Below are 26,947 nucleotides of genomic sequence, written 5' to 3' on the forward strand. Positions count from 1 at the left end.
GCTTAACCCTGTACCTGCTATTAAAGAGCAATGAATATTCACTGCTCTCCACGCACATAGTTCTGGCGTGGGGTGCGGTGAGTATTCCGGCAGCTGTGCTCTGCTTGTGAGCAGTGCATGACATCCCTGCCATGCGCTGCTTACAAGCATAAAGCAGCTGCTGGCATCAGAACAAGATGCTGTGAGGGAGCGCAGGGAAGGTAAGTATATGTTTTTTGTTTTTTTTTTTTCTTATGAGGGCCAATCATACCAGACTGGGGATGAGGGGACCATAAGTACAGAATTGACATTTTTTTCTTTAATTTCCTCATCTAAAACCTAGGTGCATCTTATGGTACGAAAAATACGGTACCTCTGGTCGCTGCTTTGCACTGGACGCCTCAGCATCTTCCGGCTCTCAGCACCGTGACTGCTCAGGCAGAGGGCGCACAGACTTGATGTCCTCATGCCCTCTGACCTGAAATGAAGACGTCTCAGCGGTGTAACAGGGTACTGGGGTCCTGCGCAAGCAGCGGGGGGGCCCCGCTCGTGGGCCCAGGCAACGGGCCCCCATAGCACGCCTATGTCCCCGACAGCGAGTAAGCCTCCCCTTGCCTTCTCAGGGCCCCGATACTTGCCCGGGTGCTGACGCCGGCCCTGTCCTTGGAGTACCCCTTTAACAATATATAGACCCCACTTAATCATTATATTTGCGCCTTTTTGCTTGAGTAAAAGAAAAATAACATTTGTGCCTTTTTTTTTTTTTTCCTCTTTCCAGGGTTTTGTTATTGTGAAAAATTTTAGTGATTTAAAAAAATTGCAAATTATACTTCAGTAACACAAGTAGATCGCTAAATGTCCACAATCATTTTTGAACAATTGAAGACTAGCAATGCAACATCTTAAAAAAAAAAAAAAAAAAAAAAAAAAAAATCAAAAAAAAAAAAAAATAAAAAAAAAAAAAAAAAAAAAAAAATCCTGTCCCTTCTTGCTTTTCTAAAAAGGATAAAGAAAAAACTTGATTTATGTTACACTAAAAAAACAAACTTACCGTAATTGGGCCATTTGAAGAATTTGCCGCAATGAATACCATGAGACAAAAGAAGTCTCTGTCTAACTGATGACTCGCTGTCAGTCTTTCAAACCAACTGGCACACAATTGTCAGATTGCCAGTGCTGAAAGGATGCACTTCATGCTGACCAAGTTCACAATTGGAGTCCACAACAGCGTTGCATTCTTTAACCATTATGGACCCATATTTTACATTGACTGCACTGGGAATCTGGAAGTGCCACTGGATTGAAAAGCCTTTTATATTAGAATATTGAAGATGGTGGATTATAGTGCTGGCAATCACTGAGCCATGCAGAATGGGTTTGAAAATATTGGCCCCAATTCATCATTGGCATTTCTTTTTTTTGTCACTTTCTTTTTTTATTGTAGTAGTTGCCTTTTCTGGTGCCATATTAATCAAAATGTCACGCTGTAGTCCATTTTTTAAACATGTCAAATTCATGAATTTGTCAACTTTTTTGGCACTAAAAATCACAAACTGCACCAAAATGCTGGCATATCCAAAAATACACCAGGGGGAAGAGACTGGAGCAAAGTTGCACCAACTTTTCAAAAACTTGCAGTTGATGGGCTAAAACTAGACTCTACCCACAAAGCAGAGAACAAAAAAAAAATCAAACAGGCTAAAAGGCAATGATGAATATATGCCATTGGGTCTTCAATATTTTTTTTCCCACTACCAACAGATCTTTTGTGAATTAATGTGTTGTGGTTGCTTTGATCTATTTTTATGCCTTCCTAAATAGGATCAGAAGTAGGACCTTATCCATGTATATAAAATGTGAAATACATACCACATCTCTTGTTTTAATGTCCCTTTACTCTTTAATCCAGTTTTCTTACGCCGAGCTTGAGTGGTCCCTTGGCAGCTCTTCGCTCGGCCCTTTTGGCTTCCATCTCTCGCTGACGGTCCTCCCTCTTCTTCTTAGCAATCTCTGCTTTGCTTAAGCCTGTGTACAAGCAGCATGTATGCACATGTAATATTACAGCATTGTGACCATGTAATAAATAAAAAATATACATACACATATACACACCAGAGGCAAACTGGTCACTTACCCTGCTCGGCTTCCACCGACTCCCAGTTGTCCTCTCCGCCCCAGTCTCCACCTCCTTCTAAACTCAGATTGTCCTGTTGTTGCTGTAGAAGAATAGCCATTACTAGTATAAATACAGGATCAAGTCTAAACACACATTAGGCCATGTTCAGTATTTGGTCAGTATTTTACATCGGTATTTGTAAGCCAAAACCAGGAGTGGGTGATAAATACAGAAGTGGTGACGTTATTATACTTTTCCTCTGATTGCTCCACTCCTGGTCTTGGTCATGAACCCGCCGCTATTGACTGGTTTGGCCAACAGTGCAACTTGTATGGAGGTGCTGGCCGGGAGAGATGTCGATCAGGCATGTCAGATTGCGTTGGTCGGCTAACATGTCAGGCAGCAGCTATCTCATAAAGAACACAGGCGTGCTCCTGTATGTGGGCGAGTCGGCTGAACAATCTTTCAGCTGACAGCCATCTAATGTGTATGGCTAGCTTAAGTCCTATCAGCTGATGTTTTGATGAGGTAGAAAAAAAAAATATATATAAAAAAAAATCTATAAAAATTAAACTTGGCATTATCTATGAACACCCCACCTTGCATAGGTAATGGTATGGATAACGTAAACTTTCAGACAGCAACATGACCATATAAACAATCCTAATTTGCATATAAATTAAAGTGCTCAGGATAGGTCAGGCTGCCTTCCTCTGTATGAGTGATTCCGTGGTGTAGGCCCAGTTGGTTGAAGGATAAATTCATTTGCACCTATAAAAGGGTGGGAGTATATAGGGACAGTAGAAAAAGCTCTACCAGAAGGTAATCAATTAAAAAACTTAATACATATACAAATAAAGCATAAGGCTGTGTACCCACGTTGCGGATTGTATGCGTTTTTGCCGTGAAAACACACAGAACGCACCACATGCTTTGATAATGCTGCATTTTTTCCGCGGGGACGGTCCGGTCCGGTCCGGCGCCTCCCATCTTCTAACGATGATGTCCTCTTCTTTACTCTGCCTGAGCCGCGACGGGAAGCAGAGTACTGCAGTGCGCAGGCGCCGGGAAAGGTCAGAGAGGTCCTGCGCCTGTGCACTGCGGAACTCTGCTCTGCCCTCAACAGGGCAAATAAAGTACACCTGTGCAGGAACCACGATGCGAAGCAAAGAAGAGGTCATAATCGCAGAAGATGGGAGGGACCGGACCGCCCCCCCCCCCCCCCCCCCCCCCCGTGAGTAGAACTCGTTTTTCTTATCTTTCAGGTTACATCGGGGGCTTATCTACAGCATTACAGAATACTCTAAATAAGCCCCTGATGGCGGTGGCCGCATCTTAGGCTAGTTTCACACTAGCGATAGAAGGCACAGGGCTGCCGATAAGCTCCTCCTCTGGGCGCATGACTCTGCATGCGACCAGCCTACCCTATATTTAGCGTTGGGTACGCTGGCCATGCGCTGGTATGTTTTTGCTGGCGCATGCGCCCTCTTTGCGCTGCACAGAGCGCACAAAAACGCACTGTTGCATTTTTGTGCACTCGGCGCAGCGCAAAATGGGCACATGCGCCAGCAAAAACATAGCGCACGGAACGCTAAATATAGGGGTACGCTGGTCGCATGCAGGGTCATGCGCCCAGAGGAGGAGCTGACGGGGGCAGAGCTTAGCGGCGGCCCTGCGCCTGGTAACGCTAGTGTGAAACTAGCCTTATATGCAAAAAAAAAAAAAAAAAATAGGTGACAGATTCCCTATAATTCTGTAAATGTTTTCTTTTTGTCCCTTATTGCGCCCCTTAGGCTATGTGCACACGGTGCGGATTCTGCTGCGTTGTACAGTACCATTGTTTACAATGGTAAAACCAAAAAACACTGTGCACATGCTGCGGGTTACAATCCGCAGCATGTCAATTGTTTGTGCGGAATCCGCTGCGGTTTCACATCTCCTCCATTGTAGAGGTGTGAAACCGCAGGGCAAAACCGCAGTTCTTTTTGACCTGCGGTATTTCCAAAATCCACACTGCCGAAAACTACGTGTACATAGCCTTACAGCTCTATTTAGCCATAGTGGTTTCCTCCTATTTCTCGCATGTTTATTCCCATACGGTATATCATGTGCACAGGTCCTATTCAGGATGCTAATAAACGTCTCCCATTTTCTTTGTGTATTTTTATGTCTCAGGATATCGTCCCAGTTAATTGCACCAAGATCATCGCTCATCCGTTGGAAATTTTGCTTTCCTGCAGCTTAGTGTCCTTGTTACCCCTCTACTACACATCTTACTAAAGGATACATGAAAACTTATTTTGTGATCACTATTACCCAAGTGACCCCCAACCCTTATATTTGCTATGTGGTCTGACCTGTTGGTTAATATTAGGTCTAGCAGTGCCCCCCCTCTTGTTGGGTCCTGAACCAGTTGTGAAATGTAATTGTCTCTCATAGTTGTCAGAAACCTATTACCTTTGCTGGAACTGCAGGTTTCTGTTTCCCAGTGTATTTCAGGGTAGTTGAAGTCCCCCATAATAATGACTTCTCCTTGAGTCGCAGCTTCATCTATTTGCTTGATGAGGATATTCTCCATTCCTTCCATTATTTTTGGAGACTTATAACAAACCCCTATCAGTAATTTATTATTTTTCCCCCCTCCCCTTATCTCTACCCACAGGGACTCTACATTTTCATTAGATTCATATATATTATCACGAAGGATGGGTTTTAAGGATGATTTTACATATAAACACACGCCTCCCCCTCGCATATACTCGAGTATAAGCCGACCCCCTAATTTTGCCACAAAAAACTGGGAAAACTTAATGACTCGTGTATAAGCCGAGGGTGTGCAGCGAGTGGCCCCAGTTATCATGCACAGCGAGTGGCCCCATCAAGTTGCTGCTGCCGCTGCCTCCCTTCAAAAAAAAAAACAAAAAAACCAAAAAAAAAAAACCCTGTATATTCACCTCTGTCGCTGCCCCCTGCACTGACTGTGCAGGCAGAGAGCAATAGCGCTCTCTGACCTGAATGTCACTGCAGAGGACGCAAGACAGCAGAGCGCAGGGACAGGTGAATATGCCTCCCAACCCCCGTTCATACTCACCGGGTCCTGGCGCTTGTCTCTGCAGCTCCCCAGCTTGTTCCATGTTGTCGGCGCTGCTCTCTTCCTGGTTCAGCGGTCATGTGGTACCCGCTCATTAAATATGTGCATATTTAATGAGCGGATACCAATTGACAGCTGAAGCAGGAAGAGAGCAGCGCCGACAACATGGAACAAGCAGGGGAGCTGCAGAGAAGGGTGAGTATGATCTGACACCTCCGTTCCCCCTCCCCCGCCGATCCCCCCGGGTATATGACTCGTGTATAAGCTGAGAGGGGGACTTTCAGCCCCAAAAAATGGGCTGAAAATCTCGGCTTATACACGGTATTTGTACGGTCATTTCTGAACAGACTATAGCCCTGTAAATTAACCGCCCAGTCGTGGCTCTCGTCCAGCCATGTCTCAGATATCCCCACCATGTCATAATTATGTTCCAACAACATTAACTCCAATGCCTCCATTTTGTTGGCGAGGCTTCTGGCATTAGTATACATGCACTTTATGTATCTCTCTGTACCGCTATTCTTTCTTAACCCCTTCCTTACCGATGACGTACTATTCAGTCATCGCTAAGGATCCCCTGCTTTGGGGTGGGCTTCGGCGGTGAGCCCACCTTCAAATTCGCAACATGTCAGCTGTTATGAACAGCTGACGTGCCCGCAATAGGCGCAAGCGGAATCACCATCTGCCTGTGCCTATTAACTAGTTTAACTTGTATTTCTGGCCGTCGGGCCGGAAGTGAGCTCATCGCCGACCCCCGTCACGTGATCGGGGGGTTGGCATCGTGTTGCCTTGACAACCAGGGGTCTCAGAGATCTCTATGGTTGTTGCAGGCACATTGCTTTGAGCGCCGCCCGGTGGCCAGAGCTCAAAGCAACGCAGTAAATATGCTACATGTGGGCGATCTGCTCATCAAAAAAAAAAAAATCACACATACACATAATAGATCGGGCGATTCTGAACCCAGCGATACCTATCAATAAAAAAAAAAAAAAAGCATTAACCTGATCGCTAAACGGCGTAGAGAGAAAAAAAATTCAAAACGCCAGAATCTTTTTTTTTTTTTTTTCTTTTTTTTTTTTTTGGTCGTGTGACATTGCATTAAAATGCAATAACAGGCGATCAAAAGAGCGTATCTGCACAAATGTGGTATTAAAAAAGTCAGCCCGGCACGCAAAAAATAAGCCCTCACCCGACCCCAGGCGCCGACAAGATGGAGATCCTATGGCTCACAGAAAATTTCGCAATTTTTTTTTTTCAGCAAAGTTTGGAATTTTTTTCACCACTTAGATAAGAGAACCTAGTGGTGTCTATGAACTTGTAATGACCTGGAGAATTATAATGGCAGGCCAGATTTAGCGTCTAGTGAACCTTGCAAAAAAGCCAAACAAAAAACAAATGAGGATTGCACTTTTTTCCCAATTTAGGCTATGTGCCCACGTATGCAGAAAATTTCTGCATGAAAACCGAATTCCTTCCCAGAAAATGTACGTTTTTTTCTGCGCATTTGATGCGTTTTTTCCACGCCTCCCCAGACACATAGAAAATAGCTAAAACGTGGACTTTTCCGCAAAATTAATGAGCATGCTGTGTTTACCGTGAAGCGTTTTTTTTCACAAAAAAAAACATCAATATGCACAAAAAGTGCAAAATGCATTCAAATGAATGGGATGCTTCTTTTAAGTGATTTTCAAGTGGTTTTGCGGGTAAAAACGCTTAAACGTGAAAAAAACACTTACGTGGGCACACAGCCTAAAAGTACACGACATGGTAAAACCAATAGTGCCGTTCAAAAATGCAACTCGTCCCGCAAAAAATAAGCCCTCACATGGCCATATTGACGTAAAAATAAAGTTATGGCTCTGGAATGAAGGGGAGCGAAAAATGAAAAAAAAAAAACAAAAAATGGGAGTTAAGGGGTTAAATTAACTGTTCTAACCCCACCCCCAGTTTCATTGTTTGTGCCCAGGTCTCAATCTGCACTGTCTTCCCCTCCTATAAAAGGAATACCCTCCCCCCCAGTCCCTAGTTTAAACACTCCTCCAACCTTCTAGCCATTTTCTCCCCCAGCACAGCAGCACCCTCCCCATTGAGGTGCAGCCCGTCCCTAGTGTAGAACCTGTAGCCAACTGAGAAGTCGGCCCAGTTCTGCAGGAACCCAAACCCCTCCTTCCTACACCAATTCCTGAGCCACTTATTAACCTCCCTAATCTCCCATTGCCTCTCTGGCGTGGCACGTCGTGGCACAGGCAGTATTTTAGAAAATACCATCTTGGAGGTCCCTGCTTTAAGCTTGAAGCCTAATTCCCTAAAATCATTAAGGAGTAGGACCTTTCACCTACCTCTAACTTTGTCAGTTGTGCCAATGTGCACCGTGATCGTTGGGTCTTCACCAGCCCCTCCCAGTAATCTGTCAACCCGATCAACAATGTGTCGGACTCGAGCGCCAGGTAGGCAGCACACCGTTCGACGATCCCTATCTGTTCCCCTAATAATCGAGTCCCCCACTACCAGAACCTGTCTGGCCTGCCCTGCTCTCCTATTTCCCCCTTACTGGAACAGACACTCCTCTGGCTTTCAGAGGACATGCCTTGCTGCAGCAGTGCTACCCCTGCACTAGCACTCCCCTCATCCTTTCCATATTGTCTATGGATCTCAGTGTTGCCAGCTGCACATTTAGATGCAGTATCTGGGCTTTCAAATGCACAATGTGCTCACATCTCGCACAACAGTATGCTCCTTCTACTGGCTGTTCAAGGATTACATACATGTGGTAAGATGTACACTGGATGGCATTGGAAATAGTGGAGCACATCCCTAGTGGGGATTGCACCAGACAGAAAAGTTGAATAAAAATAAATGCAAAGTATTAATAAAATACAAATAGCAATTCAGTAATTCCTCCCTTGGAAACTCCCTGAACCCAAAATCACAAGTCATACATTTACCACCGTTCGCACTTAAGCTCCGGTCACACTGAGTCTTTCACACTCGCTAAGAAGATTTAAAGAGATTTTTTTTTTCCCCCCCTAAACCCTCAAGTGTTCCAGCAAGTTCTGCTCGCTAGATCCAAGAGAAAATCTGTTCACAGTAGATGCCCTACAGATACCTTGGGGGTTCACCCTGGCATACGTGTTTCCCCCGATGGCAATAATTCAGATGGTAGTGAGGAAAGATCAGGGAGAATCAGGTGAGAGTAATTCTCATTGCTCCATTTTGGCAAAGAAGGCTGTGGTTCTCCCTTCTGAGATTGATGTCAGTGATCGATCCATGGATTTTGCCAGAGATTCCGGACCTACTTACCCAGGGACCAATATGCCACTCTCAGGTGAAGGGCTTCCATCTGGCAGCATGGAATTTGAGAGGGCGTTACTGAGTCGCCAGGGATTCTCACCAGGGCAAGTCTCCACCCTGTTTAAGAGTAGGAAATCGATTACATCGAGAATCTATGGAAAAAGTTCCTGGAGTTAGTGAGTCACCCTTTGGGGGATGAAGCTCCAGTAGGGCCTATTCTAGAGTTTCTACAGCTCGGGTTGGCAACTAGTACTCTCAAGGTTCAGGTTTCAGCCTTGGGGGGCCTTGTAGAATTGCAGCATAGCATCCAACAGGGGGGTGTCCCATTTCATAAGATTCTGTAGTAGATCTAGACCGGTCATAGTCCAAAAAAATTCCTCCATGGGACCTGAATCTAGTCTTAGAGGCTCTAACCAGGGACCCATTCGAATCCTTACAAGAGTTGTCACCAAAACTCCTCATGCTTAAAACAATGTTACTAGTGGCCTTAACATCAGCCCGTAGGGTGAGCAACTTGGAGGCCTTGTCTATATGCCCTCCATACACAAGTTTTTGAGGACAGAGTAGTTCTAAGACCAGATCTGGCCTATCTCCCCAAGGTAGTACTTAAGTTTCATAGGAGCCAGGAGACTTGGTGTGAACAGTCATTCAGTGCGGACAAAGTCTCTTTAATCCTTTTGAGTAAACTCTACATTCATGACTGCCTGATGAGACCTGAGTAGAGTATAAAATGTATATAGAATAGTAGGTTATACTATGCCTGTTGAAGAGATCTGAGTAGTCTTGAATGTTGTTATTTATTAGGCTATGTGAACACGTAGTTGGAAGTGCTGCGGATTTTTCTGCGTGGATTTTGAAAAATCCGCAGGTCAAAATACCTGCGGTTTAGCCCTGCGGTTTCACACCTCACAATGGTAAAGGTGTGAAACCGCAGCGGAATCCGCACAAAGAATTGACATGCTGCGGATTGTAACCCGCAGCATGTGCACAACGTTTTTGGTTTTACCATTGCAAAGAATGGTACTGTACAATGCAGCAGCAACTACTGCGGACCCGTAGCAGAATCCACAATGTGTGCACATAGCCTAATGATCTTTTCAGTTAGCCATTAGTGAGGAGCGAACGTGCTTGGATAAGGTGTTATCCTGAGTATGCTCTGATGGTAAGAGTGTCTTCAGCGTGCTGGAAAAATATGTTCAAGTCGCTGCACCTGCATGTCACCAGACATGAACATCATTGAGCATGTTTGGGGTAGGATGAAAGAGGAAGCTTGGAAGACAAAACCAAAGAATCAAGATGAACTCTGGGAGGCATGTAAGACTGCATTCTTTGCTATTCCTGATGACTTCATTAATACATTGTATGAATCATTGTTGAACTGCATGGATACAGTCCCTTCAAGCTCATGGAAGTCACACAAAATATTAAATATGACTAATAGTACCACAACGTCATTCACCAATGTTATGCAACATATATTTGTATTTTAAGTTACCGTATATACTCGTGTATAAGCCGAGATTTACAGCCCTTTTTTGGGGCTGAAAGTCCCCCTCTTGGCTTATACACGAGTCATATACCTGGGGGTTTGAGGGGGAGGGGAGCAGGGGTGTCAGATCATACTGACCCTCCCTGGCGCGGTCTCTGCAGCCCGCCCGCTTCTCCCATGGTCTCCCTTCCTGGCTTCTGTGGTACCGCTCATTAAACTCATGAATATGCGCATATTCATGAGTTTAATGAGCGGTACCACGTGACTGCTGAAGGAAAGGAAGAGCTGCCGGAGACCGTGGGGAGTTGGAGAAGCGGGGCTGCAGAGACCGCGCCAGGAGGGGTAAGTATATCCAATATTCACCGGTCCGGGGTCCATCGCTGCTCACTGCTGTCTGCTGCGTCCTGTGTCAATGATGTTTAGGCAGCAGGGGCACGGTGACAAAAAGAGGGAAAGACAATGTTGTTAAGGTGGAAATATGAAACCGCCTTGGGCAAAAAGAACGGAGACAGTCTGAGGACCACCTTGTTCTGGTGGAAAATCCAGAAAAGAGCTAGACAGGACAGAGCGGCTAGCTCCGAAACTTGCCTGATAGACGTCACTGCGACAAGAAATGTGACTTACCAAGACAGAACTGTTAGCGAGACGTCCTGCAACGGTTCGAAAGACGTCTCATGAAGAGCACCCAGGACCAAGTTAAGGTCCCAGGCCTCTAACGACATTCTATAGGGGTGACGACATGGGAGACTCCCTGAATGAAATGCCTCACTTGCAGTTTGGAAACAATCCTGCACTGGAATAAAACTGTTAAGACTGAGATCTGGCCTTTGAGGGAGCTGAGCGCCCAACCTGATTGCAGACCAGTCTAGAGAATTCGAAAATGGAGGGAACAGAGATGATACGAGGAAGATGCCCGCGGTCCCTGCACCATTCAAAAAAGGTTTTCAGGTGCAGTAATAGATGTGAACTGATGCAGGTTTCGGAGCACTAATCATGGTGGAAAAAACCTGATGAGAGAAACCAGCTTGAGTTAGAACCTAGGCTTCAACGGCCAAGCCGTTAAACACAAGACCCCTGAGTTCTGGTAGCAAATCAGACCTTGGCAGGGTGGATCAGAACGATCCGGCAGTCGACAGGGAACATTGGCGACGATCCGCACTAACTCTGCATACCACGCCCGGCGTGGACAATCTGGGGCGACAAGGATTACTGGAACCCCTTCCACCTTGATCTTCCTGATGACGCTCTGAAGGAAAAGATGTGAGAGAAACAGGCACGGAAGACGAAACTGATGCCATGGAGTAACCAAGTGCCTCCACCACGACGGCCTTTGGATCCCGAGACAGAGCTATGGAGTTGGGTACTCTTGGCGTTCAATCTTGAAGCCATCAGATCCGCATCTGGAGACCTGCAGATTAAGTTCCCACGATCCCAAGGCGAGACCTTGACGGCTGAGAAAATCTGCCAAGTTTCCCATGCCTGGGATGTGCACTGCTGAAAATGCTGAGTAGTTCCTCTCTGCCCATTGGAGAATGTGGGTTACCTCGCGCATGGCCGCCCTGCTACAGGTACTCCTGTGATGACTGATATATGCGATAGCCGTGGCTTTGTCCGATTGAATTCGGATGGGGTGACCCGCCAGGAGATAATGGAAACTGCTGCAGAGCTAGCCTGATTGCTCGGATTTCCCAGACATTGATCGAGAGGCTCGTCTCCTGAGTTGACCAGCTCCCCTGAGCAGTGTGGTGATGAAAGACTGCTCCCCCGCCAAGGAGACTGGCGTCGGTAGTCACCACTAGCCATTGAAACGGGAGAAAGGAGAGAAGACCTTGCCTGAACTGCAAGGGCAAGCGGCACCAGCGGTGGAAGAACGGGTTCCTGTCCCAAGCCGCCAGAAGAGCTTGCTGCAGGGGACGGAGATGCAGCTGAGCGAACGAGACCGCTTCCATTGTTGCCACCATTTTTCCCAGTGCCTCATGGGAAACCGGATGGAATGATGGGATGAGTGGCAAAGGGCGCGGGCTCCTTGTTGAAGGGCTAGAACCTTGTCTTGAAGGAGAATCACCAACCCTCGGTAGTATCCAGGATCATTCCTAAAAGGGATATCCGCTGGGCTGGAACTGGGGAAGACTTGCTTACGTTTATCAGCGAGCTCAGGCGAGAGTGTATCTCAAGTGATACTAACGCACGTTACACTGTCCTGAAAGGACGGGCCAGTGATTAGAAGGTCGTCTAAGTAGGGTAGAACGACCACGCCTCGAGTGCAAGATGGACATGACTACCGCCTTGACCTTCCAGAGCACTGTGGGAATGGTAGCGAGGCCGAAGAGTAAGGCCGTGAACTGAAAATGGTGTTCGGGAATGGCAAAGTCCAAGAATGTCTAGTGAGGGGAAAAATCGGAATATGGAGGTAAGCATCCCGAATGTTGATGCATGCTAGAAACTCCCCTCTTATCGAAGTAATGTCCGAACGGAGAGACTCCATCCGGAAGTGGCGGACCTTGACAAACTTGTTTAGAAGTTTGAGATACAGTATGGGTCTTACAGCACGGCAAACGGATTCAAGTAGATCCCCTTGAGCCTTTCGTTTTCTGGGACCAGAACAATGATTCCGTCTTAACGCAGTAAATCTATGGTGTTCAGGAAAAAACAATCTCGTATCCGGAAGACACCAGGTCTCTGACCCATTCGTTGTGAACGACGCAAAATCAAGCCTGACTAAACAGAAGTAGGTGGCCGCCTACGTAACTGGTGTCGACCGGCTAACGCCAGGAGTTATTGAGCGAAAAATCTCTGGGACCTAGATCCGTTGGATCTAGACCAGTATTTCCCAAACTCCAGTCCTCACGGACCCAAACAGGTCATGTTTTCAGGATATCCTTAGTATTTCACAGGTGATGGAAGTATCATCAAGGCATCAGGAATTCTCACATGTGTAACACTAAGGAAATCCTGAAAGCATGACCTGTTGGGGTCCGCGAGGACTGGAGTTTGGGAACCACTGATATAGACTGTTTGGGTCAACCGTTCCACTGCTGGCTGGGCTTAAAGGAAAGGAGACCTGGCATCCTTTGTTCCTGCATGGGGAACGCCTAGATCTGGAAGAGGTAGTGATAGTGGACCAGCCCGGCTTAGTGCGAAAGGACCGAAACCGGATTTGTTGTTGATGCCGAAAAGGACGCCTAAGCCTTGCTGCGGAAAAGACTTGCCCTTTCCTCCTGTAGCATCAGAGATAAACTGATCTTGCTTCATTGTAAATAAACGGCCACTCTGGTAAGGAAGAGATGTCAGAGACTTTTTGCACGCTGAGCCGCTTCCCATTCTCTTAGCCATAATGCACTTCTGTTCGTGATGGCATTTGCCGCTGATGCAGCGTAGATAGCCGCATCAAAAGAGGCGTCTGGGAGACCATTGCTTTAGTTACCCACGCCGCAGTAAATGATGGATAGAGTGCTGAACCCGAGGTCTCAAAGACTGTGCGAGCCAGATTCTATGACGGTCCGTGGGACTTTTAATTGAAGATCCATCTGGCCAGGATAGAGGGTTTCTGGATGCCGAACCAGATACTGGCGGGTCTACAGTGGGAGATTCAGCTCAATCTTTCTGGAGATCAGCTGAAAAAGGGGTACCTCTGAAGAGGCTTCCTGTGAGGCATTTATCAGGTCGCTGTCAGTGCCGGTTAACAATAACCCGAATCTCCAGGTGAATGGCAAACACTGTATAAGGACGATCGGTCCTCTTGAAGGACACTGCGTGCTCCGGGACAGAACCGGAATCCCCGACAACCTTCAGAGTTTTGTTTGCTGCAAATCTCTGGTGAGGGAAAGAGACAGAACTCACAGACAACAAGACACGTGATTTCTCGGGTAACGTACTACAGATCCGTTTCTAGATGCCTGTATGTTTCTAGAATACTTGCGGTCCCTGCTAGCCGACGGCTCCCGTGTAGGAGAGGATCCATTTATATCGGTCCTGCGAACTCTCCGATCCACAGAGGGATTCAATCTCTTGGCCAGAGAAGACATGGTTTGCAACAGTGTCGAAGCCCACTCAGGGGGACTGAGTACACTGGGATCGGTAACGGCGGGGGGCTCCTGAGCACATTTGGGGGTTGCAGGTTTTGCAGTTTGAAGAAGACTGAAATAGTCTTATTAGACTGTTTGGACTGGGACATGGAAACTCCATATGTTATGTGTGCTGCTGTATTCCTAGCAGACCGGGTAAAACTGCGGGGGGGAGGGAGCAACGCCTCCTTTCCCGTGTCCCTGGAGTCCTCGTTGAATTAGCGCTGTCCTCAGTGCTGAATACCGCCGGGTCCAATGCAGCAGCCGCTTCTGGATGTCAACTCATGTCCAGAAGCGGCAGAATGAAAATGGTCGCCGAGATCTGCATGTGTGCTTCTCGTCCTGGACGAAAAGCGCCGAAATAGTGGGCGGAAATGCCGGAGCGCAGGCAGAGTCTCCGGCTGCGGCCTACACAAGGCCGAAGCTGGGGGCTAAATTTTCTGTGCTGGACGATGCCGAACAGGAGAAGGCCAGATATTCCCAGCCGACAGCCCCTCTGCCTGCTCCCGGAAAGCTACGATCATGTTTGGTCACAATGTTCCGGGGGTTAAATTGCTTGGAGCCGTCCGTGACCGCTCCTGACACTTAGTGCCGGGTGTCAGCTGTGAGAATTAGCTGACACCTGACCGCGATCAGCCGCGTTCCCCCTGTGAGCTCGGCTGATCACGTATGACATACTATTTTTCTTCTATGCATAAACCCCTTCAAGACCTTGCCCTTTTTCATTTTTTGCATTTTGGTTTTTCGCTCCCCTTCGTCCCAGAGCCATAACTTTTTTATTTTTCCATCAAAATGGCCATGTGAGGGCTTGCTTTTTGCGGGATGAGTTGTACTTTTGAACGACACTATTGGTTTTACCATGTCGTGTACTAGAAAATGGGGAAAAAAAATTCCAAGTGCGGTGAAATTTTAAAAATAGTGCAATTACACAATTGTTTGGCTTTTTTTTTTTTTTTTTACTAGGTTCACTAAATGCTAAAACTGACCCGCCATCCCGCCATTATGATTCTCCAGGTCATTATGAGTTCATAGACACCAAACATGTCTAGGTTCTTTTTTGTTTAAGTGGTGAAAAAAAATCCAAAGTTTGTATAAAAAAAAAAAAAAAAAAAATGCATTCTCTGATAGCCATTGCATCTCCATTTTTCGTGATCTCTGGTTGGGTGAGGGCTTACTGTTTGAGCGCCGAGCTGACATTTTTAATGATACCATTTTGGTGCAGATATGATCTTATCGCCCGTTATTGCATTTTAATTCAATGTTGCGGCAACCAAAAAAAAACGTAATTCTGGTGTTTTGACTTTCTTTTCTTGCTACGCCATTTAGCCATCAGGTTATTCCTTTTTTAATATTGATAGATCGGGCGATTCTGAACGCGGCGATACCAAATATGTCTGTTTGATTTTTGTTTTATTTTGAATGGGGCGAAAGGGGGGTGATTTAAACTTTATTTTTTTAAAACTTTTTTTCCCACTTTGAACATGCTTCAATACTTTCCATGGAAGACTAGAAGCTGCCACTACCTGATCGGCTCTGCTACATACAGGCGATGATCAGATCGCCTACATGTAGCTGAACTACTTGCCATGAGTGCTAACCACCGGCTGGCGCTCATAGCAAATCAGGCAGTAACAACCATAGAGGTCTCAAGGAGATCTCTGGTTGCCATGCTAACCCACCGGTGACCCGCAATCATGTGGTGGGGGTCACCAGTGGACTGATTTCCGGCCATACGGTCGGAAGCAAGCGTTAAATGCTGCTGTCAGAGTTTGACAGCGGCATTTATTGGGTTAATAGCTGCTGGTGGATCGCGATTCCAACCGCACCTGTTATGGGCACGTCAGCTGTTCAAAACAGCTGATATGTGCCGGGAAAGATGTGGGTTCACCGCTGGAGCCCACATCAAAGGGAGGGAATGCGACCTACGCATTACTAGTATGGCAGAGGTCGTGAAGGGGTTAAAAGTACAGTGGCCGAATGGGGGGATGTATACAAAGGAAGAAGCCCAATATGGGGGACAATACTACATGCTTACAGGATCCTTCTAGGCTTTAGAAACCTACAAGGGCTCATACATCTGATCAACTTGGGGGGGGGGTTGCCAAGGTCCAAATCTTGCACCGGAGCTTATTAGGCTGTAGGTATGCCACTTGGAAGAAGGAAATGATTAGAACACCACGTCATATTATTCTGGAGATCTTCCCCAAGTCACTTTTGATTATCCACATTACTCTATGAATAAGAGGTGCATGAACAGCAAGCTTGAGGAAAACTGTCAAACTTCTAAAAACAATGCATACATGAAGAGAGGAGTCTTTACCTGGCTGCTTCTCTCAGTAGGAACAGAGAAGAAGTCCACATGTTTCCCGCTCCCTTCTGCGGTGCCCCAGTTGTAGTCACTGGCTGGCCTTGTGCCCTCGGGTTGGGAGGTGGACTGGGTTTGCCCTTTGTTCTTGGAAAGTGGCTGAAAAGCATCTTCCCATCCCCAGCTGTCCTCGGGAGTGGGTGAGTTCTTGGTATCAGCCGGACTATGATCTGTCCCTGTATTTTTCTTTTTCGATGACGTCTGTGAAAACTGAGGAGAAAAGCCAAAACACAAACTGTATCTGTGATCAAAGTTATCTAAGCCATCACTCTACACTATACGTGACTAACAGAACTAATGATGTATAAAAAACAGGGAACAGAGGTTCCTGATGATGAGTCAACCAGATTCCAGCTTAAAATTCTCAGTAGCTAGTAACAAATATTTTTCACTTCTATAAATAAAAAAAAAAGTCACACCTCCCGAAGAAAGATTGCGAAACGCGCGTCGGGGCAGCAGGGACGCCAGGAATCCTACGTGCACCCTACAGGTATTTTTTGGCACGTTTTCATTATTTTTTCATGTTTACCGCTATTAATCATCATTATATAGACATTTAGCCCTAGTTGTCAGCTCTTAACACTTTCCTTTGGCATGGCTTGCCACATCCACTTTCCATAGATTGTTTACATATTGAGCACTTAATTAATTTTTTGGCATATCTTAGTACAGTATAGCCCATATATATATATATATATATATATATAGTGTTTTCTCCTTATTGCATAACATATTTATTCACATTTTTAGTGCTATTTTCATTATAAATTATTTGTATTGCGGTCATACTATTGAATATTGTATATTATGGTTGTGGGCCGCTGTTTATTTAACAGCTTTTGCATTTGTAGCATTCCATGGCAGTATGTCTCTGGTCTTGTATTTTCAGTACCTTTTCTTTTTTAAGTATTTGTTTTTATATTGATCATTTCAATAAAAATATTTTTATTAAGTACCCATTTTTTGTCACCAGACTATTTAGGTAACTTTTTTTGTGAATAGTATTGACATTATTAAAGGAGTACATAAACCCCAATGGATATGGGGTTATAAGTCATTTAGGACTTTTTTTGTGATTTTTTTTTATTTTTTTAATTTATTTATTTTTTTACAAAGTCTGCAGTGCTACAAGTCACCATGTTCCTGATAAAATTCACCTACATCTACAGATAATTTTATTTTATACCCCATCTACATCCAATGAGAAAGCTTTGTTTATACAGAGGAGACAGAGTGCCGCTTTATCTATTTCACTGGGGATTTGGCTTCATCCCGACTTTTTTGTTCCACTGCCTAGCCACTGAACATACATAAGACAGCCCCCTTACCGTCTTCTCTGGCACCTTTTTGCCACCCCATGCCGTGTCCCAGTCATCACTTTCTTGCTGTACTTTGTTCTGATCTGAATCCTACAAAAAAAAAAAAAAAAAAAAAAAAAAAATCATAAAATTTGTAAAGGAGGTCATTAAAGGGAACCGGTCATCACAGAATTCTCTAATGCCATGGCAGTTTGAGGCATGGTATTACTTTTTTATTTTTTCCCCGTGGCAGTCATCTGGGTGTGGCCACAGCAACAAACAGTCATGACTGTACAACTGATACATCACCGACGTCCTGCTGAGCCTGTGAATGGGCTCATCCGGACATCAAAAGTAACAACGGACGTAGATGTCCTTTGGTTGTTTGCACTCTTAACAGCCCATTTCTGGTCTGGATGATCTGGTCGGCTCTTGGAGCCTGACTTCAGGCTGAGGTATCTACAAATGGGGTTTATTCAGTACATTCCAGAAACGTTTGTTTTTTATGTACCACATTGTGAATAAGAGTATGCCAGAGCTATATAACTAAATGTATGCACTGTCTCAAGGCATTATTTGAGCTTGTGATAACATCCATTTAAAATTTATCTGCATCACTGATATCCATGATTCATTTGTGATGGCTACAGTGTATTAGTGTGCTTTCAAAACCTTCTAATTGGGTATTAGTTTACGTGGACCTTGGGTATAAGACACTTTCTCCACCAAAAGTGGTAGTGGTTATCAGGTTTGGTTCTCTATTATGAGATATGTATATCTTTTGAATGTGTCACATGTGTGACCATTTTTTAATGTTTTTTAATGTGTTGTTGTTTGCTGTGATTAATTTAAATAAATAAAAATTGTAATATTTTTGCTAAATTCCTATTGAGGGTGATCCCCGATTTGTGGCCTATTCTTTTCTGCTTGTGACTGTCATATATAGGTTGTAGGCCAGGGTTGGATCTCCTTTTTATATTTCGGTGGTGCCCACGTTAGTTTGCTTAACGGACCCCATGATAGCTCACCAGGTGCTGTGTGGAGGTGTGACTGCTCATCACTGTAACCCCCCCCACAGATGACTGAAGCTGATTAGCTTAGATACTAACCGATAACGGTGTTTCTCGGAACCCATGACAGCACCACGGAGAGAGGGGATTCGCCCATCCTAGACAGGAACCTACAGATAAAAAGGGCGGTACCTCCCCTCCGCCTTCAGTTGGTTACAGAGCATCAGAGGGTCTCCAGATTAGTTAAACAGAAGTATATACACAACATTATAATATTGCTTATTATCAAGAAGCACCGTGCCTAAACGGAAACACTCCACGGACAGTAAAACGTGCTCACCACACTCGTGAAGGGGGGTAATAAGCGGGTGCTGTCATGGGTTCCGAGAAACACCGTTATCGGTGAGTAACTAAGCTAGTCTCTCTCACCCATGACAGCACCACGGAGAGAATTACAGAGATTGGTAGCTTAGGGAGGGACCACCGCCTGAAGGACCCTTCTCCCGAAGGTCAGGTCAGACAGAGGCTAGCTCTAAATGATAGTGTCTGAAAAGAGGTAGAAGGTGTTGGCTGGGAGGCCACCTTACAGATCTGTTCTATCGATACCTCGGATCTTTCAGTCCTCGAGGTCGCTACTGCTCCTGTGGGATGAGCTCTCAACCCCTCCGGAATGGTATTCCCATTGGATGTATATGCCAATCGCATCCCTTATCCATCTTGCCAGGGTACTCTTAGATGCTTTGAGTCCCCTCCGAGGTCCCTGGAAACACACAAAGAGCGAGAGAGAGAGCCTTCCTTCCTACATCCTTTGGTGGCCTCTAAATACTGAAATAGGCACCTCTTCACATCCAGGGTGTGAAATCTTTCTTCTCCCCTATTCCTGGGATTTGGGTAGAAGGAAGGAAGGACTACCTCTTGGGACCTATGAAAAATGTGATGCCACTATAGGTAGATATGCCGGGTCAGGCTTCAAGATGACTATCTTCTAGAATTTTGGTCAACGGTGGCGCTGTTGATAGAGCCTGAATATCGCTTACCCTGTGAGACGATGCTAGCGCCGCTAGAAGCACAGTTTTAATGATAAGATATTAAGGGGAGCTGACTGGATAGGTTCAAATGGGGGACCTGTTAGTACGAAATTCGGGTCCCATGATGGTAATTTCAGGCTAACTATTGGCCTAGACCTGGTTGCGGCCCTGATAAACAGTGCTACCCAGGGAATTGCCTGCCACATCCTGGTTATAAAAAGGCACCTAAGGCCGCTATCTGTAATTTCAGTGTGTTAACCACCAGTCCCTGCTCTAAGCCCCTCTGCAGAAATTTTGTCAATCTGGACTCTTCTGGACCCTGGAGGTGGACAGAAACTTCCTTGAAGTTCTCCCATAGGCTCTTGTCATGACCGGTTTCCTACTCTTTTGTAGTGTAGAAACTAGGCTTTCAGAGAAACCCCTTTCCCTCAGCAGTGCCCTTTCAAATTCCATGTGTTAAATGGAGGTTCACTGCTCAAGAGTGTAACACTGGTCTCTGAGACAGTAGGTCTGGGAGATCTTGTAGAACCCAAGGGTCGGTTATTGAGAGCATTCTCGGCCAGGAGAACCAAGCTCTTTTTGGCCAGAAGGGAGACATTAGTATCATTCTCGCTCCGTCCGCTCTGACTTTCCTTATGACTGCCGGAATGAGAATGATCGGGGGAAAGGCATACATTAGGCTTTGTGTCCACTGGAGCATAAGAGCATCCAGGGCCCGAGGATTCCCCCTGGGGTCTAGGGAACGAAAAAAGGTTTCACTTTTTTTGTTTTTGTAGTTGGCATACAGATCTATGTCTGGGGTTCCCCACATTTCTACAATCTGCAGAAAAAAAGGACTGTTTTAGGACCCATTCTCCCTGGCGTAATATGGTGCGACTCAGAAGGTCTGCTCTCCAGTTCTCTGTTCCCCGTATGTGCAGTGCCGAGAGAGATACTCGGATAGGGTGAGGATTTTGGAAGACGTGTTCATTAGGGCTCGGGACCTGGTTCCTCCCTGATGATTTATATAAGCCACCATCACCTGATTGTCCGAAAATATGCGGACATGATGACCTCACAGCACGGGTAGGAAGTTTGTTAAGGCGTAGCCTACTGCCCGAGTTCCTTTTGGTACAAGGAGGCTTCTAATTCCTGGCCTCACCCTTCCCTCTGGGCCACCCTGCTGTTCATGTATGCTTCCCATCCTGTGGGACTGGCATCCGGGGTAATTATATGTGTGATTTTTTTTTTTACCCAAGAAATCCCTTTGGATAGGTTTTCTTTGTTTCCACGCCAGGCTAGGAAATGAATAGTTTTAGAATCTAGGGTAATGCGGCCCCCTAAGTGACCTTGTAATGCTAACTGGCTGGCTAATACATCCCATTGGAGAGGTCTCGTATGTAGCTGTGCCCATTGGACCGCCCGTAGGCAGGCAGAGAGAGACCCTAGTAATGACATTGCTTTTCTTAGTGTCATGGAAGGGTTCTGAATCGCTCTTGCTACCATTCGAGCAATGCTCTCTTTTTTGCGGTCCGGGAGGTATTGCTCTTGGGTGTTTGAGTCCAGTGTTAGTCCTAGGAACTCCCGAACGTGTTGGCTCCAACCTCAATTCTCTCAGGTTCAGAAGCTAGCCGAGGTTCTGTAGAGTGTTCATCATTCTGTCTCTCTGTTCCTTGCATTTTAGGGCGCGTCTCTATTAAAAGTCGTCCAATATGGGATTATTAATTTGTCCTGCTCCCTTAGGCGGGCCATCATTTCTGCTACTAGTTTTGTGAATACTCGTGGGGCTATAGATATTCCGAACGGCAAGGTCCCGTATTGGACCCCTTTTATCTCGTCCTCTATAGCGACCGCCAGTCTGAGGTATTTTCTGGAGTCTTCGTGGATGGAGACGTGATAGTACACATCGCTGAGATCTAATACTGTCCTGAAGCAGTGTGGGAACAGGATTTTGGTGGTTAATTAGATTGTCAAAAAACAAAAATTCAAAATGGAGTCAAACGTTTAGACTTTTCAAATTTATAATTATCCGGAAGGTGCCATCCAGTTTGGTCACCAGAAAAAGAGGGGAATAGAAGCCTCTGCCCCTCTCCTGCAGGGAAACCTCATGGAGGACTCCTTTCTTTACTAAACTTAGGACCTCGTTTTCGAGTGCTTTTATTCTCGTATAGAGGATCTTAGTGGAGTTACTACGTATTTTTTGAGGTGGGAGAGAGAGAAAGTCTATCCTTAGGCCCGAGGCGAACAGAATTAATAACCAAGGGCTGTCAGATTTCATTTCACAAACTGTCAGTTAGAAGGTTTCTTGGCTCGGGATAAGTTACCGAAGAGGACCTCTATCTCTTCTTCTCTCATCCCATTCCTGTTCCCTCGGTGACCTCCTCTGAAAGAACTTTGTTATGAAAGGACCTTTTAAAAGCTATAGGACCCAGGTTTGGGCATCCCTTCATTTTATCCCCTGCCTTTGGAGGATGTGATCCAACGTCTCCCTGAATAGGAACTTCGTTTCGCAAGGGATCGAGCATAGCTTCATTTAAGCTTGTAAATCCCCTGGCCAACATTTGAGCCACATCTTTCTTCAGGCTGTGTTTTGACAGGGCTGCTGCTTTGGATTTGATAATCTTACTGAGTCGGCTGATAAGTCCGCCGAGAAGGCCGCCTGCTCCCCTTCTTGGAATAGATTCCCGAATCTTTTCCCCTGGGTGTACCTTCCCTCAACTATTTATCTAGTTGATCCACCCATACCATAAGGCTCTGGAGGTACATGTTGCCGCTATAGCTGGCCTATTGCTTCCCAAGCACCCTTGAGGAAGGCATCAGCCTTTTTACCTAGCCTTTTTATCTAAGGGGTGATTCAGAGAACCCCTGTCCTCAAAGGGGAGTGCAAACTTTTTTTTTTTTTTTTTTTTTTTTGAGGCCTTGGCGACAGCTGCTTCGGATTTCGAGGCCTTGTCCCATGATGTGGACGCCCCTTCGTCAAAGGGATATTTCCTCTTAAGGGAAGAGACTGCCTATTCGGCTTTTCCCTTTTTTTTTTTTTTCCCTGTACATTCTCGTTTAGCTGGAACACCCTGCGTTTCTTTTGGCCCAGTCCCCCAACATTATGTCCTGGACTGGCCTATCAGGGCGAGGGTCTGCCACCCCCATGGTAGATCTTACTGCCTTTACCAGCGCTGTCTACCTCCTCTAGGGGAAAACAATGACGGCCTCCCGTTTGCTCGTCTGAGGATGATGAGCCGGTGTCGGAGGTATGTGAGGTAATCTCCTCTGACGTCGAGACATGTGACTGGGAACCCGCTATGGCGTCCCTCCCTTTAACTTTTTCTCCCCCATGTCAGGGATGAAAAGGGGGGGGGGGGGGGTACTCTGAACTGATTACAGCTCTTCGGTCCGCGGGATTCACGGAGCCTCTTATCTCATGAGATTGGTAGGGCTCTGCTACCAGTGGGGCATACCCCGTTCTTTGTTTTCCACCTTCTTATTTCCCTGATAAGGAAAAGAAGTCTGTTACAATGGTGAGCATTCTCGAAGGTCACTCACCAGGTATGCAAGGTTGCAGGTACCAGTTCGGGAGGTGGATCCAGGTCCCGTACGGGCTGATCCAAGGATGGTGACTGCTCCTTGCAGCCGATCTGCTGTGCTGCGTGGAGTGGCTACTAGACCGGTCACCACGCCTGTCCGCTCTTTTTTGCCGGAGATGGTGGTGTCGCTGCTGCCTGGCTCCTACTTGGGTTGCTGCTCCTGCTGTTCCCCTGTCCCCCACTTCCGGGACGACTCCAGCCAGGAGCACTTTCATTTTCGAATCTCCCGGCGTGTGACTTCACCTCCTCTCCCAGGCTGCACCGCTCTGTCCGGGGAGTGCGCATGCGCCGACCGCGGGGACCCGGAAGTCGTTTGTTCATTTCCGGGGCAGCGCCATATTGATACACCTCTGTACCATAGCGGGCCCTGGGTCCCCACCAGCCCCAGCCTCCTTTCCGAAGCGGCGGCTCGGTCCTCTCCCCCCCGCCCACCCTGTCGAGCCCGTCAGCTGCAGCGGTGGCGGCTTCAGGAACCGACCCCGCCGTGACAGGGGCCTCCCCGCTGTCAATCCTCGGACGGGACGGCCCTGGATCTCCTCTTTGGTAAGCTGCTGCTGCTGGTTCTGTAGGTCACCCATCAGGGACAGGAACCCAACTGAAGGGAGATACCGCCCTTTTTATCTGTAGGTTCCTGTCCAGGATGGGCGGATCCCCTCTCTCCGTGGTGCTGTCATAGGTGAGAGAGAAAACATAATTTTCATAGTGCCACTTGCAACAAAGAAATCGATAAAAGGTTGATCCCGCGTTCTCTAGAGCAATGGCATAAGAGAATTAATTCTGTGGGCAGGTTTTCTTATTAAATTTATATACACTATATATATTGCGCACATGGAAGAGCATGTCCAACATAGAATATCCAGAGACTTACCTCCAGGCTTCCCCAGTCTTCATCATCCCACCGGTCTAAGGGATTATCATCGGTTTCATTTTCATCTTCTTCTGTTTCATATTGGGACATTACGGATGAGGTAGAGATGGGGGGAACTGAAGCAGCCGTAGTATCTAGAGAGAAATCAGGGTGCCATGGTTTCATCACAAGCTATTTCCACATCACACAGTCATATTTGGTGCCGAAAATGTCAAATTACTCCACCAGGAAAATCGAGAATTCTACAATCTCCTTTTCAAGGACTTTAGCGACCAGATATCGGGATTTTCATAGAAGCAGAGATTCCGGACCCCATTAAACAGTGTGAAGAGCCGCGGAGGTCCGCACTGTACACGGTTTACAGTCGCTGCTGTAGCTGATAGCTAGGGGTACCGGGTACTGGACCCCCCATGATAGCATATTGATAACTTATTTTATTTATTTTACTAACTTATATAGCACCATTAATTCAACAGCGCTTTACAGACCTTATCGGCACTGTCCCCATAGGGAATATAGATTGTGAGCCCCAATCAGTATGTCTTTAGAATGTGGGGGGAAACCGGAGAACCCGGAGGAAACTCACGCAAACACGGGGAGAACATGCAAACTCCTTGCAGATTTTTTCCTTGGTGGGATTTGAACCCAGGACCCCAGCGTGCTGCAAGGCTGCAGTGCTAACCACTGAGCCACCATGCCTATTATCATCAAAGAACAGACTGGGGGGCTTCATAAGCGGTCATCATTTCTAAAAGAAGAGATTTTTTATCGACGCACAATGAATCCCGTAAAAACAAAACCCAAACTATGGTGGAATTGAATTTTTTTCATCATTAATCCCCACTTTGAATTTGTCACCGTTTTTCACTAGATAAAATGAATGGCGTCATTTAAAGTACAACTCATCGTGCAAAAAACAAGCCCTCATATGCTTCTGTGGATGGAAAAATAAACTTATGGCTCTTGGAAAAAGAGTGGGAAAGACAGAAACAACAAAAACAAAAAATCACCGGGTCACTAAAGGATTAACAAACTGGTGACTCCTGGGTTCTACTTTGTATTATGATGTGTTGCCTTCTAAGGCCACGATCACATGTTCAGTATTTTACATCAGTATTTGTGAGCCAAAACCAGGAGAGGGTGATAAATACAGAAGTGGTGACGGGTTTCTATTATACTTTTCCTCGGATTGTTCCACTCCTGGTTTTGGCTTACAAATACTGATTGAAAATACTGACCAAATACTGAAAATGTGAATGTGGCCTAAGGTGAAGTAAACTCAACAGTTGCAAAACAAATGAAAGCCCACAGCGGGATGGCAGAATTTCAGAGCAGTTACCTGGTTTAGTAGCTTCTGCCGTTGCTCCCATTGCGGGTACCGATGGTCCGGCTGCTGGTGCCGGTTCTGGTCCACCTGATGGACTCGTGCGGATGAATTTAGACGTCAAGGAGGACACTCCTGTTACAGCCCAACCTGCCCATCCACCGACAATTCCTGGGCTGGTGGAGGCGGCATGCACATCTTTTTCTGGGGGAACAAAAGCAACATTCCTAATAACTAAAGGTCCTGCATTTTGTACAGTGTAATCATTTGAAGAGAACTACAGTCACTTCCTACAAAGGGAAGATTAAGCCTCACACTCAAGACCTGTATTATACAGAACTGTGTTGCACACTGCATTATAAACTACCCTCTGCCCCCTACTGGCAGGGACATACCAACCATAGCAGCAGACCATGCGGCACTATGGGGTGGGGCCTGTCGGGGGGAGTCCGGTGCCAAAACACCGCCCCTCTGTCCACCTCCTTATGCCGATCATTCCGATATCAACGGTATCCGTATCCTCTATACCGTTGAATACAATGATGGCACATTCTTCAATACTGCAATGCTAAAGTATTGCAATACATAGAGTAATTGTGGCTCTCCTATGAAGCCCAGCCTCTGCCTGAGCTTCCCAAGACGACTAGTATGACAGTTAAGGGGGTCTTCAACAGGGCCCCGGCTGCCATAAAAACCCATCAGCTTCCCGTAATTGCGCCGCAGGGAGATAAAGGGGAATGGGTCGATGGAAGACCATTTAATTGCTATTTTCAGTAACTGACAGCAGCATCTAAATGGTTAACAGCGGCGATCAGAGGTCCACTCTGCTCCTGCTGCTGTTAGAGACAGATGCAGGCTAAGCAACACAGTTGGCATCAGCTGGGTATGAACGAAAATGTATGTCACAGGTGATTAAGCATAGGTCATTAAGCTCAGATCTCTCCTACTAAAACATAAAAACAAGCCAGCAACTCTCTTTCTCCCATCTCCTCTCCCTCTCTCAGCTTCTCACTGCTGGCGACATATCTCTCAATCCTAGACCCCACAGCTAATATACCTCCCATTATTATCGAATACGAACTACCACAATCTTTTCCAACATAAAAACCGTGCCCTTGACGCCTATCCCACGCTCCCTCTCTCTGGAGCACTCTGGAATGCCTGCTCCATCTGCAATAAGCTTCATGTGATTCATGACCTCTTTCTCTCTCACAATTTTACCTTCCTCGGCCTCACAGAAACATGGCTGACACCGCCTCCCCAGCTGCGCTGTGTTACAGCGGCCTCCACTTCACCCTTACTCCTTGCCCCTGCAACAGACATGGTTTAGGAGTGGGTTTTCTCCTTTCTACTAACTGCACCTTTAATCCAATCCCTCCTCTTCCCTCCCTTATCCTTCCCTCTTTTGAAGTCCACTCTGTCCGCATCTACTCTCCATCCAACCTCCACGTGGCAGTCGTATAC

At 46.3% G+C, this 26,947-nt stretch overlaps 1 protein-coding gene across 3 annotated transcripts in view; it reads right to left on the reverse strand.

Moving 5' to 3' along the window:
- Positions 1 to 26,947, reverse strand: part of SCYL1 (SCY1 like pseudokinase 1) — a 92,699-nt gene that overhangs the window by 15,792 nt on the left and 49,960 nt on the right. For all 3 annotated transcript variants that reach the window (XM_073554454.1, XM_073554453.1, XM_073554455.1), the window contains exons 13-18: positions 25,499 to 25,687; positions 24,160 to 24,293; positions 17,724 to 17,804; positions 16,351 to 16,605; positions 2,114 to 2,195; positions 1,849 to 2,004 (exon numbers count right to left, since the gene is read on the reverse strand). In XM_073554454.1, coding sequence (XP_073410555.1) covers positions 1,880 to 2,004; positions 2,114 to 2,195; positions 16,351 to 16,605; positions 17,724 to 17,804; positions 24,160 to 24,293; positions 25,499 to 25,687 — 866 coding nt within the window. In that variant the 3' untranslated portion in view covers positions 1,849 to 1,879. The remainder of the gene's footprint in view (positions 1 to 1,848; positions 2,005 to 2,113; positions 2,196 to 16,350; positions 16,606 to 17,723; positions 17,805 to 24,159; positions 24,294 to 25,498; positions 25,688 to 26,947) is intronic.

The sequence above is a fragment of the Dendrobates tinctorius genome, unplaced genomic scaffold, assembly GCF_039654945.1.
Source record: "Dendrobates tinctorius isolate UK_male_01 unplaced genomic scaffold, ASM3965494v1 ptg000211l, whole genome shotgun sequence".
NCBI lineage: Eukaryota > Metazoa > Chordata > Amphibia > Anura > Dendrobatidae > Dendrobates > Dendrobates tinctorius.